Source organism: Diaporthe batatas (genome assembly GCF_019321695.1).
Source record: "Diaporthe batatas strain CRI 302-4 chromosome Unknown Contig00016, whole genome shotgun sequence".
Lineage (NCBI taxonomy): Eukaryota > Fungi > Ascomycota > Sordariomycetes > Diaporthales > Diaporthaceae > Diaporthe > Diaporthe batatas.
This window is the reverse complement of record NW_025408563.1, coordinates 557,076-572,041: the sequence shown is the minus strand read 5'-3', so window position 1 is coordinate 572,041 and position 14,966 is coordinate 557,076. Positions and strand designations below refer to the sequence as shown.

The 14,966-nt window shown below is 55.1% G+C and overlaps 5 protein-coding genes across 5 annotated transcripts; 3 read left to right on the top strand and 2 right to left on the bottom strand.

Annotated features, from left to right (window-relative positions):
• Positions 1–1,698: 1,698 nt before the first annotated feature.
• KVR01_011680 (uncharacterized protein) lies at positions 1,699–3,947 on the bottom strand (the record flags this gene model as incomplete). The annotated part of the gene is made up of 2 exons (XM_044795034.1): positions 3,782–3,947; positions 1,699–3,684 (listed from the first exon to the last, which is right to left on the bottom strand). The coding sequence occupies exons 1-2, from the start codon at positions 3,830–3,832 to the stop codon at positions 1,699–1,701; spliced, it is 2,037 nt and encodes a 678-aa protein (XP_044639389.1). The 5' UTR covers positions 3,833–3,947.
• Positions 3,948–5,506: 1,559 nt separating this feature from the next.
• KVR01_011714 (uncharacterized protein) lies at positions 5,507–6,165 on the top strand (the record flags this gene model as incomplete). Its single annotated transcript, XM_044788785.1, has 2 exons — positions 5,507–5,581; positions 5,668–6,165. The coding sequence occupies 2 exons, from the start codon at positions 5,507–5,509 to the stop codon at positions 6,163–6,165; spliced, it is 573 nt and encodes a 190-aa protein (XP_044639423.1).
• A 429-nt stretch (positions 6,166–6,594) lies between these two features.
• Positions 6,595–7,225, bottom strand: KVR01_011729 (uncharacterized protein; the record flags this gene model as incomplete). Its single annotated transcript, XM_044794961.1, has 3 exons — positions 6,595–6,822; positions 6,888–6,995; positions 7,070–7,225. The coding sequence occupies 3 exons, from the start codon at positions 7,223–7,225 to the stop codon at positions 6,595–6,597; spliced, it is 492 nt and encodes a 163-aa protein (XP_044639438.1).
• Positions 7,226–7,747: 522 nt separating this feature from the next.
• KVR01_011752 (uncharacterized protein) lies at positions 7,748–11,866 on the top strand. The gene has a single exon (XM_044793587.1). The coding sequence runs from the start codon at positions 8,115–8,117 to the stop codon at positions 11,319–11,321; it is 3,207 nt and encodes a 1,068-aa protein (XP_044639461.1). The 5' UTR covers positions 7,748–8,114; the 3' UTR covers positions 11,322–11,866.
• Positions 11,867–13,045: 1,179 nt separating this feature from the next.
• Positions 13,046–14,438, top strand: KVR01_011633 (uncharacterized protein; the record flags this gene model as incomplete). The annotated part of the gene is made up of 3 exons (XM_044789854.1): positions 13,046–13,417; positions 13,576–13,888; positions 13,983–14,438. The coding sequence occupies exons 1-3, from the start codon at positions 13,143–13,145 to the stop codon at positions 14,436–14,438; spliced, it is 1,044 nt and encodes a 347-aa protein (XP_044639342.1). The 5' UTR covers positions 13,046–13,142.
• Between the last annotated feature and the right edge of the window lie 528 nt (positions 14,439–14,966).

Below are 14,966 nucleotides of genomic sequence, written 5' to 3'. Positions count from 1 at the left end.
CTTGCAATGCTTAGAAGTGTCATTGTGATACGTTCGACCAAGAAACGCAAAGGAAAGAGCCGGTTGAATATGGCGCGATTGCATCAAGCCTACTCACAGAGGAAGGTGCGGTGATGTGAAGAGCCTTCGCTCGGATAACTTGTTGACTCAATTCCATTCTTCTCCTCTTTTCTGCTCAGACTGTTCATGATCCTTCCGGCCTCATCTCTTCGTCTGTGATCAATAGGTCAGGTCGGAGAAGGCGACTTCGTTTCCCATCGCCTGCGGCTTTCACTTGAACGGCAAGGCTATCGATGTCCTCATCTCGTTGTCTCCCTAACACGGCGCGCTGAGTTTTCATAATTTCATCATCGAAAAAATCGTCTCAGTTATGGACCGAGCCTATCCACGCGTTCTCTGGTGTAGTGAACCATCACCGGTACGGGTTGCTAGCTGTGTCCTCTCATCACAGACGATGTGTTGTCATCCTGTCAAGGTGCGGACCCTCTCAGTGATCTTGCTCCCCCTCCTACCAGCGACCCAAAACAATTCAAGGCCTCAATCTATTTACCATCTTCTCGCATCTAGATTATGTGGAGGAAGTCATCCTTGGAGAGGTGTGTGTGGGGGGGGGGAGGTGAGAGAGGGTCGGGTTTCTTACTTTTCTGTTCCGCACCGCACTCAGCCGACCCATGACCTTTCGTGGGGGCTGACAATAAGAAACCGCCGAGTTTTAGGTGCATTCAAACCGGTCCAAATCTCCACCGTCGACGGCGAACTCCCTCTAGCAGACATCAAGGTTCCCGCAGACTGCACCAAGGACCTGCTTTCTGGCCGCCAGCATTAATTCGGCACCGCGCTGCCCGGTGAGACTCGCACCATTGCAGGGCTAGTGATGAAGTTGGATGATGAAGCGCACAAGTTCTGTAGACGAGTTAGCTAGTGATAGTTTAGAAGAAGCTGCATGTGGTCACAATGGAACCAACCTCACTGGCACCTACGTACCGTATGTGTAGGATAGTGGCAGAACTGCATTTCAGTCCTTCGTACCCAACAAGTGCGCTCACGTCTTGTCTGTACCAAAGGGAATGGTAAAATGGTAATATTCCTAGTGACACACATGGATGCCTACTGCGCGGAAGCGTGCCCGAGTACGGGACGAGGAGATTCCGGCGTCGATCCCCGGGCTTGGGAATTTCTTTTAACACCATCCTTAATCTGTTTTTTTTTTTGGGGGGGGGGGGGCTGTGGATTGATTGTTAATAAACAAGAATGCAGAGATTCGCACGTACGAAAACGGAGGAAACACGCAACTGGTCCCACCCACACTGTCCAGCAGCCTGGCTGCTGGACTTATGCCTGAATGATGGACGGGGCAGGCGTAACAGACACAGTGCCAAGGTGCTCCTGGCCCGCTACTGCGCCCAACTTCGGGTGCATTTTGCTTCAGCGGCCTAGCTATGGGAAGACGCACCTAAAACTCTGTCACAACTCTTCTAAGTTGGTCCTGTAATTATGCTTGGCGCGGTCGAGCAGCCAATTCGCTGCTTCTCCTGAGACAAGGATTGACCGCTGATCAAGGTTGAACCCACTGGACGAAGACAGTAACGATTCGATGGAAGGTCATGCAGCCGTCAACCGTGAATTAACATTGAAATTCCTGTGAATATTTCGTGCTCTCCACTGTAGATGCTTCCGATCGCCCTTACCAGCCAAGGCTTACTTGGGCGGTTGTGCCAATCCTAAACAGTCATCAAGATCCGCAATAATGGCTGTTGCTTCTTCATCCGTCATTACCGTCGTTCCTGTATAGGCCTCGGCGACGTCGTTCAAAATAGCATCTTCACGCGGGGCTCCGAGATGACCTAGTAAATACCCTGCGTCATCCAATTCGAAGGTTGAAGAGAAGTTCCAACCGGTATTTCCCTGAAATCCGTCGTTGAGAAATTCGGGTCGGAAATCTGATAAGGAGACGGCGCCTTGCGCGTCGTCTCCAAGCTCTGGTATATCCGGCGGCTCAGTGTCTGGCTGGTCAATCCTTGTCAAGCTCGTCCGTGGCTGACCTTGGGGGATATGAGTCAATGCTATGCTCGAAGACTGCCAACCTTCGTCCAGTTCCTCTTTTTTATCCACATTCGGGTGCTCTTGTTCATTCTCCGTGTTTATGGTCGTTGCGTCAAGTTGCGTGGCTTCGTAGATGAGCTGTTCTCGTCCATCCACGACCCTTGCCAGCTCATTTTGAGGTGCGGGCAATGTTGGGGACTCCGTTTCCCTTGGCACAGGTATGAACATATCGAAGCTTTGCCCGCCAGTAACAAGCTCCTCTCCGAGCTGCATGCCAGACTGATGGGAAGCTCCGTCCAAGACTGGAGACAACGTGTCCTGAGACTCGTGTGAAGGGACTTCAACGGCTCCGGCTCGGTTGGACTCGCCCTGCCTTGCGGCCGCCCAAAGCCAATACAATTGCCCGAGTCCCTCCCCGATGTCTGGCCCAAAGAGCGTCTCATGCTCGGCTGTCCAGCACGGGCTTTCGCGTACTTTGCTCAATAGCATATCGAGTCCTGCAGGCCCACTGATAAAGTCTCTGAAATCAAGAAACTCCTCGGAGAAAGTCGTGTCGTTGTATACCGATTGCGGCAGAGGGTGCCCAGGAAACAAATGCTGGAATATTCGTAACCAGTGCTGTTCTTCGCTGAGATGTGGGGGGCCGCGCCTACTCAGCCAAATCCTCTGCTCCATCGTTATTCCCTCCGGTACCTGCGGGTTTTCAAGCGGCTCGCAAGTCCTAGCTCTGATGTGTTCGTCGCGTAGCCGCTCGTTAGGGAAATAAATGATACACACAGGACAGTAAAGCGAGATGGTGTGGTTCCTGCTAAGGTGTTGCTTGACATAACTCAGCTTTTGGCCCCCATAACCACAACAAGCTCTATGCCGCCGAGGATCCTTTTTGAAATACGGACAGGCCAGCTGCGTGTCCAGAGGCATCATTTTCCGACGTTTCCTTCCGACTGCCCCAGACCGTCCGGGGCTCGCATCCTCGTCCTGCTCATCTGAATTATCAGGTCGCTTACGTCTCGGTTCTGCACGCTTCCCAGTATCCTTGGCATTGCGCTGCGGGCCTGAAGGTGACGGGGCTCTTTGTCCATCATTGTTGTCCCGGGGGCTTAAAAGCCACATCTGGAAAAGGTCGTCAAAACCCTCGCTTAAGCCATGTGCGATTGTGTCGCACTTGGCGGGCAAGCCTATGTCGTCGTCATCCTCTTGCCAGAGATCGGATGACTCAGATCCGGGGGTGAATTCTCCTGGTGATGACTGCGTTTCACCAGTCGAAATAGCTTTCCAGGGTTCATCTTTTGCGCCCGTCAAGTTCAAGCACCGGAGAAGCACAACATGCTCTGGTCTGGTCTCGAGCCCAGGACGATATTTCAGCCGGCCACTGTCAATGATTCTAGGCTTATAGGCAGATGATTGTGTCAGTGCATTCATTGAATGCTCCGTCTGTATTTTGAAACTTATCGTGTTTGCCTGCCGGGGCTGCTCTAATCTGTGAAGTAGCACAGGGCCCTGGGCCGTCGGACGGCGTCGCGGTCCCACTCTCTCGCAGATGCTTTGCTTGTATACTTGACAGAAACCACACATAGCTCGATCACAGGTGACGCAATGAGTGGTGGTGCCTAGCAACATGATCCCCATGCCACAATAGCACTGACGCCGAGGGTTAGTGGCTAAAAATGTCTCAAAGGATGATAGCCGTCAGGCGATATGTATGATGGGTGTTGCACAGAAAACTGGGACCACTTACACAATTCCAACAAGTCACTGTCTGTCTCGCACGTCTACGCATACGACTCATGATTGTGGCTTGGTTTACGGCCACGGAACGAAAACTGAGAGCCAGGAAAATGTTTGACTTATGAAAACGCACTGAGGATAGGTGTGCTTTGATTCGAAGAAGTCTTAAGAGGTGCCTGGGACAATGGTGTGCTATGGTCATAGAAAGCCGCATCAAAAATGAACATTTCCCCGATTTTAAACAAGTGTCATGGCAGCATTAACAGGCTGACTGTGGCACATCGCTTTCAATCAAATATCCAAGATTTTAGTAGTCATGTCAGCACAATTGTGCTTTCAGAGTGATCGACTTCGAAGTGCGACCTGCATTAGTTGCCTTCTCACTGTGTGGCCCGATTGGAGGCAGTTTACCAGGATTGTGTCGAGTTGGGTTGGTGTGACCGGAGCTGGTGGATATTCGTCATCCAGCTGCACTAATAGTGAATGAGGTTACTGTTCATCTTACCGTCTGGCTCCCTCAGACGATAGGAGCCCATCTTGAAGCGTTTCTGCCAGGTTCTGGTCATCCCAAAGATATTTATACCATACCATAGCGAGCACTGAAATCGATAACTCGAACGAGCAGTCTCGTAGTTTAAATCTTCACTCGGGGTTGAACCAGCGCTAGAAGGTATGAGACGCCCCTCTTAGGTACCACCACATCGAATGCTAGTTGGCCAGCCTGCATTCGACTTTCTCGTACAGGCTGCATAACCGAACAGGTCAGAGGTTCGCACCTGCAACTGTGAAAACCAGGGGACAAACCTGAGCCCCACAGGACAACCTCCCGTAGGTAGCGTGACCTGTTGTAGTATCTGCAGGTGGTTTCGCTTCTATTCCGCGTACGTCCGAAGACGTACATGGCGCTTTCATCCAGCGGTAAACACTCAAGACCCAGCGTTTAAAACGTAAAATGCCAATAACAGGGCAGAGAGAACATAATACGTGATAAGTTCCGTTGTTAACGAGTTGACAGGGACAACGGCATAATGTTGAGGATGGTGTTCACAACATTCGCATCATGGCGGACGTTGCGATTTTTTTTTTTTTGGAAAGGTTGAGCCCTGTATGCGGTTTGATATCTCTTTCCAACTCTTTTGGCTCCTTTCCAAAGTTCTCTACATCGAGCAACGTGAAGAATTGTCTAAAATATTGCCCAAATTGAGGATTTTCTTCAGCTGTAACTCCGAAATAATCCAGCTTGTAAAGTTCAAGTGCAAGCACACATCCCACTACGCAAGTGTGGTTTCGTTTTTAATCCCCATACATGTAAAATGTACGTGGCGCCTTCATACAGTGGTAAACGCTCAAGACCCAGCGTCTGAAGAAATACAGTGCCAATAACAGTGGAAAGAGAATACAGTACGTCTTTTCCCACTACGCAAATGGGTCCATTTGCAAACAAAGGCGAATATTTACCAATTCAACAGCATCAGCTGAAATTGTTTGGGGTTACGCGAAGTCTAGAATCAAATACAGCCGTAGAAGAAAGAGAAACCCCGTCCCGAGGTCGGGGCAAGTAACGGAGCGGGGAGTAATCACTATCGGGGTCTGCCGATAGCCGGGCCCGGAATGGAAGATGAGCCGACTGGTCTATAAATCGATCTTCCCCGGCGGAGATGCCTGGGTTGCCGACTGTCTCCTTATCAAAGAATCGGCAGTAGAAGAAGAAACGTATCGCGGGATTTAATTAATCATGGGGACTGGCGATAACCTCATCGAGGAATGGTTTCCACCACGAACGGCTCCCACACAGGAGCAAATTGACAGAGTGAGTTTCCCAGGCGACAAGAATTGGGCCCCGATAAGCTACGGCCACGCCAGACACAACAACTCAAATTCTAATGACGACCCCAGAATATGGGTATTGCGCTTGAGCTCCAGAACGCCTGCATGACGCAACACAAAAAACCACCATTCGCCTGCATCCTCGTCGCGCCGGACCACGAGACGGTCCTCCTGAAGCAGCACAACGTCTCCTACGTCAGACATGCCGAATCCACCCTCGCCTTGTCAGCCGCGGACCAATTCCCCCCAGGTTACCTCTGGCAGTGCACCATGTACACCACCTGGGAGCCGTGTGCGATGTGTGCAGGGACGACGTACTGGGCGAACATCGGAAGGGTCATCTTTGCGGCCAGCTCGCGGCAGCTCCTGGAGCTGACGGGCCCTAACAATGCTACCAACTTTACTTCGGCGGACTCGTGCGTCCCTATTCTGCAGGGGGGGCAGAAACATATTGAGGCTGTGGGGCCGCTGGATGGTTGGAGTCAACGTGTCGCCGATGATGCGGATTGGTTCTGGAGCAAGACGGAGGCGCGGGTTGAAGCAGCTAAGCAGAAGGCGCCGTCGTAGTAACAGCCGTTCACACACAGGTTGAGCTTTGATTTTGGATACACTTGTTTGTGTCCCGGACTCTCAAGCGATTGCGTTGTGTGCCTAGGTGCTTTTGTGAATAAGAAGAAGGCCCCCAGGGAAGTACGCAGGCGCTCGTTGTTCGATACCATGACCTTCGTTGGAGACGCCTACTTGCACTCTGTCCTGGTCAACAACAGCGCCTTGGTGCCACAGGTGGCTGGCCTGACTCAGTTGAGAGGATGGACAGGAATATAGGGTGCATCTGGTTGTATCCCATATTTTCTTTTCGCATGAAGATTGAAGTCCTCACTGCGTTCATTTTGAAGCCAAGCAAATACAATTCCCGTTGAACGCCCCGCATAGACCAATCGTGAACCCCGTCACAGCCTACACACACAGACTGGCGAGCTCAAAATAGCAGAGCCCCTACTCATCGTCCTCTTCCTCGTCGCTGGTGGCCTCGATGTTGGCCTTCTTGGATTTGGACTCCTTCTTTTTTGACTTGGCCGGCTTCTCATCCTCTTCCTCGGCATCGTCCTCCACAGCATCGCCGCCCTGGCCGGCAACCTTGACGCCATGCTTGCCCAGCTCCTTGGTGATGGCGGGCACGGCACCCACGAGGGCTTGATATTGCTCGACGTTGAGCATAATTCCCTAGCATATGCGTCAGCATGAACCAGTATCGTAGGAGAAGGGCATTGGCATTGTGCACCACTTACCTTCTTTGTGGGCTTCATCTCGCCCGACTTGTCCTCGTAGTATTCTCTGAGGTTCACAAACCACTTTCCTTGGAACTGCTGGACGACAGCGCGCCTCTTTCCGGAGAGCTTCATGGTGGGCATACAATGTCAGTATCATCTTAGAGCATTGTGGAGTGGACATGAGTGAGAGGGTGGCTGACCTCGAAGAAGGTGTTTCCTTCACTGTCGACATTTGCCCCATTTTTAGAGCTGGAGCCCTTTTTGGTCTCCTGCTTGGCCTTCTTGGATGTCTTTGCCGGCTGCTCGTCGCCGCTGGAGTTGTCGCTCGCGACGAAGCTAGACTTGCGCTTGACCATTTTGACGGAGTTGAAGGGACGTGATGACGTCAGCGGATTGGCTCGAAGAATTGTGACAGGGAAAAAGGTCGATGCGATGCGACGAATGTCGTTGTGGGGAGAAGGGAAAGTCGGGTCGAGCACTCGAGGGCTTGAGTTGGGTTCGATGGGCACCTTGTTTGCTTTGTTGGGCCGGGCAGAGTGAGCCGTACACAGTAATCTGTTTGACAGCTCCCGCATGAGCTTCGGTTGGTTCGACGCGTCGACTCGAAGAAGGTCGCGTCCAACTGGCAGCTGCACTTGTCCGCTCTGGCTTATCGCTATCAAGGAGATTAGCCAGGTACGGAGTACATAAGGAGAGGTCAGGGTTAGGAGTAGAGCATGCCCCTGCACGGTCAATGAGGAGCGGCAGCGGAATAGACTTTCTCAGAAATGACCGCATGCTTTGAGGCAATCTTGGCAGAAACTGGGGGCGCTAATTCCCGAAATAGCACGGACGCTTTTGGCAGGCGGATTGCAGCGTCGAAACATCGACTCCTGCCAGGGGTTCGTCCTGATTGACCTGCTCATGAGCCCTGCGAAACATTCCCTGACCGGCAGCGCATCGTCTTTCTCTCTTTGGACTGCTGTTGATCTGATCTGTGTCTGGTGTATTGTCGAATACGGAGTATACCAAAGTACCTAGTTACTTATTCGACACTGCCTGCCAACACACGCCGACACGTGGCCCTCCCTTTGCTGTCGACCCGCGGCCCTTTTCCACCTTTCTTCCTGCACCCGCGCTTGCCTTTTTGCCCTCCACATTCGTGTCGGATCCTCACCGACGACTCGACGAGCAAATGCTCCGGGCCACCTGAAGCACACTCCCCAGGTCCACCACGATCCCTGCAATGAGGACAAGCCTCTTGTCATGACTGCCGGTGATGCACCCTCTCGCTCAACTGCCGACACTATGGCCCTCGACGATAAGATAGATCCAAATTCTCCGACAACAGCCTCCACCACCGCCCCGACTTCCTCAAAGCCCAAGCCCGAAGACGATGTCACGACTCGCATCTTCCAGTTCCTCTCCACCGCCACGCCCGGCACCCTAGCCGGCATTGCTGTCGGCTTGGCTGCCGTTACATACTTCGTCCTCGGCCAGATCGGCCTTCTCCTTATCGGCGCGTTCGGAGGCGTGGCGCTGTACGTACACTGGGAAGCCTCGAATCCCGATTATGCCAGGGCTGTGCGTGGCGAGACGGGCGTCGACATCGTCGCAAGACTGCTGGGCGAGAAGAATAGCCTGAGGGACGTTGACGCAGTTCGCAAGGACACCGAGGAAGATGAGGCCATATTCCTGGCCCAGAGCTTTGCTGATTTCCAGCCTGAGACCCAAGATGCGCTCAACGGTCTCGTCGATGCTGTCATCAGGGACTATGTGAAGTGGTGGTACGATCCGATCGTCCCGTCCGACAGGTCATTCCCCCTTTCCTGTCGCAGGGTCTTGACCTCGTTCCTCGTCTCGGTCGGGAACTACCTCGGAAAGAAGAGACCAGCCGACAGCTTCCTCGACTTCCTGACCAACACCTCCTCCATTGTCATCGTCTTCTTCTCCGAGCTGTCGCAAGCCTTCGCCGACCTCCCCCCAGACTCCACCATGACCGCTGCCGACGCCGTCTACAATTACCTTGCCTCGAATCCCGACTCCAACCTGTCGCACCTGCTGAGTCAACGGCACCAGGCTTCCAAGTTCAAGGCCGTGGCCGAAGACTTGCTCGGGTTTCTCGACAGACCCACGCACGACTGCGACCCCGCGAGGACGTTCCTGCGCGAGATCCTCGCTGGCGTGATTCTGGAAATGTCGCTGCAGACATGTTCCAAGGCCGAGTGGATCAACGGCTGGATCGTCTATCTGCTCGAGGCCGGAGAGCCCGACTTTAACCAGGCCATCGATGTCGGCATGCAGACAGGGCCCGAGGCAAACAGTGCCGTGTTCGCAGACATGGACGGGAATGTCGGAAATGTCGGACTGACAAAAGGAAACCGCAACTCGCTCGACATGGAGAAGGCTCGCCGCCGGGAGCCTGCCCACAAGAAGAAGCTGAGCAGGGCGGACGAAGAAATGGAGGTGTTGGAGGAGATGAAGCGGATGAACAAGATGCTCCTGGATGAAGATGCGCGCAGGTCTAAGGACTTTCGCGCGTTCCAGGAGGGTAAGGTGCCGGAGACTCCCACCAAAGAAGAGGTCCCTCAGAGGCTGGCGGATGCCCTACAGCGAAACGCCAATGATCTTGATATCGAACCGAAGCCTGCGGCTGTATCGCAAGCTGCACCAGACGCAGCGAATACCCCAGCTCCCAGTGTCTCGGGAGTTCCGGCGCCCGAGAAGGCTGCTTCAACCTCGAGTGAAGAGCGCCCAGGCAAGGAGTTTCCGCCGACACCCCAGAGCGTTGACTCTGGCAACCAGAAATCGACCGCCCAGCATGGACACCAGCAGTCATTCACCAGCTTTGAACAGATCGTTCCCCCGGCCCAGGATGACAGCGACCAGAGCGATGCAGAAGCGAAACAACCTGCGCCACTCACCCTGCACAACGCCAAGATTACGATATATGATGATGGAACCGTCGACAAAAATCGCATCCGGACCAAGCCCACGTGGGATTATCTCATTCAGATCGAGCCGTCGTCTTCGCAATACTCGGGGTGGATGATTGTGAGACAGTATATCGACTTTGAGAAGCTCCATGAGGTTCTGCGCAGGATAGCAACGATTTCGGGCATCACGGCGTTTACCGAACAGCACAAAGAGCTGCCACAATTCAAGCTTCATACTCGTGAGTCTCTGCGTGGTGAGCTGGAGCGTTACCTTCGCGACGCGTGCTGGTATAAGGCACTTGCAGAGAGTGAAGGGATGAAGAGGTTCTTGGACAAGGATCAGGGTCACACCCGAACGGAGTCTAAGGGTGGATTCCAAGCCGTTGAGAACTTTGGCAAAAATGTCTTTGGAGCTTTGACCAGTGCGCCAAAGGGAGTCGCAGAGGGCGGTAAGGCGATCGCTGGTGGTGTCACGGGCGTCTTTGGCAATTTCGGATTGTCGAGGAAGCCGACTACCCAGTCTCTGCCTGATGCCGGAGCTACCGTCAGCGCAAACCGGCTGTCTGTGTCCACGCCACCCAGGGCAGACACCACTCTTACGGTCAACACGATGAATGGTGCTCGGAAGTCCAGGGACAGTTTGGACAGTCAGCGGTCCTCGATTGTATCAACACAACCCGGCAAGATGCCTCCCATGGAACGTCGCCCTAGCTATCAGTCACAGGGCGAACCAGATGGCGACGCATCGCAGGCTGCACGACTAGACCGCTGGGACAGGATTTCACCAAGCGCGATGAGCAGCAAGGCTAATAGCCGAGCGTCCAGCATCGCACCTCTTCGATCACCTCTCAAATCCCCGTCAACATTGAGCCTGGACGCACTCCGGCTTCCTCCACCCCCGGACGCGATGCCCGATGACTGGGGCTCCCCCGTCAGCACCCGAATGTCTCGGTCGCAGGAGAACATCTTGGATTTGAGCACGCAGGCCAAGAGGACACCCAACGGAGCACTCCGGCAACCCAGACCAACACGCACGCACACCAAGATCTCGGAACAGGAGACAAGGGTGGCCGTAGAGCTGGTGTTTGCCATCATCAACGAGCTCTACTCGCTGTCGTCGGCCTGGAACTTCCGCCGCACGCTGCTCGCCGCGGCCAAGTCCTTCCTGCTCCGGCCAGGCAACCCCTCGCTGGTCTCCATCCAGAAGATGATCCAGGACTCGGTCATCGAGGCCAACTCGTCCGACGAGGGCATCGCCGCGCACCTCAGGAAGCTGCGGGAGAACACGCTGCCCACGGAGGAGGAGCTCAAGGCCTGGCCGCCAGAGTCCAGCCAGGAGGAGAAGGAGAAGCTGCGGGAGAAGGCCCGCCGCCTCCTCATCCAGAGCGGGGTGCCCGCCGCGCTGTCGGGCGTCATGGGGCAGAACGCCACCAACGAGGCGCTGGGGCGTATCTTTGACTGCCTGCAGATCGAGGAGGTGGCGAGGGGCCTCATGTTTGGCATCATGCTCCAGGCCATGCGGGTCATCACGCATTGATTCGACCGCTGAATAGAGGCGCGGGAGGTCGCTGGTCCCTACCTATTTACCTACAACCTACCTACTAAGGAGAGAAAGAAGGCATGTACGATGAGATAAACGACGACATCAAAGCCCTCCTGGAGCGGGTTATCATGAAACGAGAGACAAGAAATGGCATGCGGCCGGCCAGCCAGCCAGTCCGCCCACGCGACGCGAGGGCGCGGACCGGAGCTCAGTAGACAGACGGGCGGACTTATTGGCGACAAGACCGGGAGCGAGGGGCCGAGTTGTAGGCCATGTATTATGACGATGGATGCTGGGTAGGAATCCATTTAAAGGAGTTGAACATGTTAATTATTATGCATCCACATGCGGGGGTGTTGTTGGTGGGGCTGGCTGGCTGATCTGGCATCGCGCATCGGCCGACTATGGCTGAGTTGGGTTGGGGCAGGGAGGGCCCAAGTCGGCGGGGTAGCAGTTTTGAGATGGATGGATGGGTTAAGGCGAGGAGGTAGTTATAGTGTATATCTATTGTACTTGCATAATAGAGTGTTGAGCAAGAAGTCGGGGTGTGTGCCGGGCCTCGAGGACGATACTCTTCATCAGTGTGTCGAGCGCGTGGGTGGACCTTGAATCTCATATTGATGCTAGCTACTAAGTTCCCCGCTCACGAACCACCACACCCGGCAGACAAGCTTTCGCCGAGCTAGATCGGCCGGCTATCTTTGTACCAAGGATCGCCCAGCTCAGGGCAGCCGAGCGACTCAGGCACGCGCCGTGCGCCAGATTGTGTAGTGTACGCGCTTGCCGCGTGCCGTGCCGCCAGCCGCATGGGAAATCGCCGCGCGGGCCCAACGGCTAATAAGCCTTAGAACCCCATCATCGAGGCAGAGCCGCAGGCACACACAAACAAGCCTTTCCTTCGTCTTTCGTGCTTTTTGAATGGAAACAAGAGCATGCTGAGAAGACGTCTTTGGAAATTCAAACGTATTTCCACTAGATAAGGCCTCGGAAACAGGCCGTGGGTCCCGATGGGCTCCCGGTTACAGCAGGCGCTTCGTGCTGCGCGCCCCTGGCCGTCGCGGTTGGCCCTTTGTGTGAGATTGGGAGCTCCTGCATGCTGCGATACCCTAGGTATCTACCTGCCTGAGTTTTTAGGTACCTACCCAAGTACACGATAATAAGGCTGAGTCCCGCTTGAGGACTCCACGGGCATCCCACATGGCGGACTCTTCCGCCCGGACCCACGCTCGGCGGACGACATCTATCAATACCACCGGCTTCTTTGGCGTCCGTCTAGGACAGTACTGCAGGAGCGAAGCTTAAGCCGCAACGCATGGTAAATAGTTCATGAGCTGGTTTGACGACCCCTGCTGGGAATGTAACGGCCTGGTAGGTGGGCACGGGATGGAATCGGAGCCTGCAACCTTGATACTAGTTGTTTCGCATCCTGTGCATTGCCTTCCAGTCTGTTACTGCATTTTCCTGCCCGGGAAGAGAGAGCCTGACGTGCCGATAACGACGAGGCGCTACCAGAGATGTTGGCTGCAGGACAGCCCGACGGCCACCAATCACATCGTCATCGATGGTGCCGAGGCGGTCGTGATGTAGCAGTGAGAGGGCCAGGCCAAGAAGTGGTATTATTACCACTCGTTCGTATATCATTGGGGCCCCGCACAAGCAGCTCTCCCTGGTCTCTTTCTTCTCTGTTCAGGTCAACCCTGTTTGTGTTTGTTGGTCACGTTAAAGAAGATTCAGACTGCGTATGTAAGTAGCTATTTAGCCTGGGAGCGAGCGCTGACTTCGATTGTGTGGCCCCCTTCGACGCACGGCATCAACATGGCCCTCGCCACGAATACGATACCGGCCGGGTGGAAGCCAGCTTCATCGGGTTGTCAAGACAGGGGTGATAACTGGGTCTGGGCCGACAGTGTATGGGGGATGGCCGTGCTGGGGTCTCCGGACCAGACCTCGTCGTGCTATCCGCCAGACTTCACCCCGACACTGGGACACCTGTACACCGCGAGCTCATGTCCCAACGGCTTCACGCCCGCGTGCACGACGAACTACTACTCGTCGTCATGGTCGACCCTCTGCTGTCCTCGGGCTACCGGGTGAGTAGTTAGTTACTCAGCACAGCCCGCCCTCGTACCTGGTCAAGAGCCTCTGCTGTGGCCTTGACCAAACCTACCGCACACTTCTTCTTCTACCCTGCCTGCCCTTTCCGGCCCCCCCTCCCTGACGATCAAGTCCTTACTCACCAGCTCACCAGCGACTCCCCGTACTCGTGCGAGTACAGGTCCTTCTGGTCCTGGACGGCGGCCTGCGTCACGGCAATGTACCCGTACTCGACGGAGCTCACGGCCACCGCGACCTACTTCAGGAACCCGGCGCAGCCTACGGGTGCAGCCCCGGCCCCCACGGGCGACAGCCCGCCGGCCTCGGGCACCTGGACGACGTCCAACTTCACGAGCACGTACACGACCACGCTGCTGAGCACGCGGGAGCTCTTCCTCTGGACGACGACGTATGACGAGGGCCAGAGGCTGTGGGCGCTCGGGGTCGCCATCTCACCTCCGGACTCGGTACGCTTCACCCCCCCCTTCCCTTTCATACAGAGAGGCGCTGTATCAACAAGTGGAAGTTGAAACTGACCGAAAACGCACACCTGACATGCAGACATCAGGTGTCAGCACGATCAACGGCGGCCAATCATCATCATCAACAACAACAGGACCCAGCACCAGCACCAGCACCAGCTCCCCATCCGGCGGCGGCCTCTCCGCGGGCGCGGCGGCCGGGATCGCCATCGCGGCCCTCCTCGCGGCCATCCTCATCGCCCTGGGCACGTGGCTCCTGTACCGCCGGGGTATCATCAGGAAGCAGCGGCCAGATGCCAGTGGCGGCGGAGGAGGAGGCACCGGCCCGGCCGGGGCTGGGGCTGGAGGGCACGCTCAACGCCCCCCGGCCTCTCCCGCGGAGCAGAAGCTAGGCCCTAACGAGCTGGCCGGGGAGCAGCAGGCACGGTGGTGGTGGCGGCGCCCGGACGAGTACGTGCCGCAGCGGTCGCCTGTAGAGGTGCATGATACGGACTCGTCGCGGTACGGGGTGGGTGGGCCTCATGAGTTGCCATAGGACTTGGCTGGGGGGGGGGGGGGGGCGGGTTCCTGGGTGTCATCCTGCTTGATTGAGGTATTATTTAGTGTGTAATTGTACTAGAGGATCTAGTTTGTGTTTTCAGTTTCTCAAGTATGGCAGGAATTAGTTGTGTTGGTAGTCTGTGATCTATTAAAGACGTAGCGAAAGTGTTGAACTGACTACTATGTTAGCGAGTGTGTCAAATCGCACTTGAGCAATGCCAGTGGAACTTACCCCAGGGTAGGTTCTAGGACTGTTGTGTTTAATGGCTGCAGGTATCCGCCCCACAAAACTACAGATCGCATATTTATATTTACCTGTGTACCTGTGTACTTGAAGAACTAGACGTCGCTAGAGGCTAGTGTCTCCAGGTCCCGGCATTCGAGCCTGTTTGTCTCTGTAATGGTCGTGCAACGACTCGTGGGTGGTATGATATGGTTCGTCTTCATGCATGTACCACTTCGGGCCGTTGTAGATTGCTGGGTAAGCTTATCCGGAATCAGAGGCCGATTGCCCCGGGTAAGG

What these genes read in the sequence shown, in the direction of transcription:
- KVR01_011752 (XM_044793587.1), top strand. Translation starts at nt 8,115, where the DNA reads ATGACTGCCGGTGATGCACCCTCTCGCTCAACTGCCGACACTATGGCC.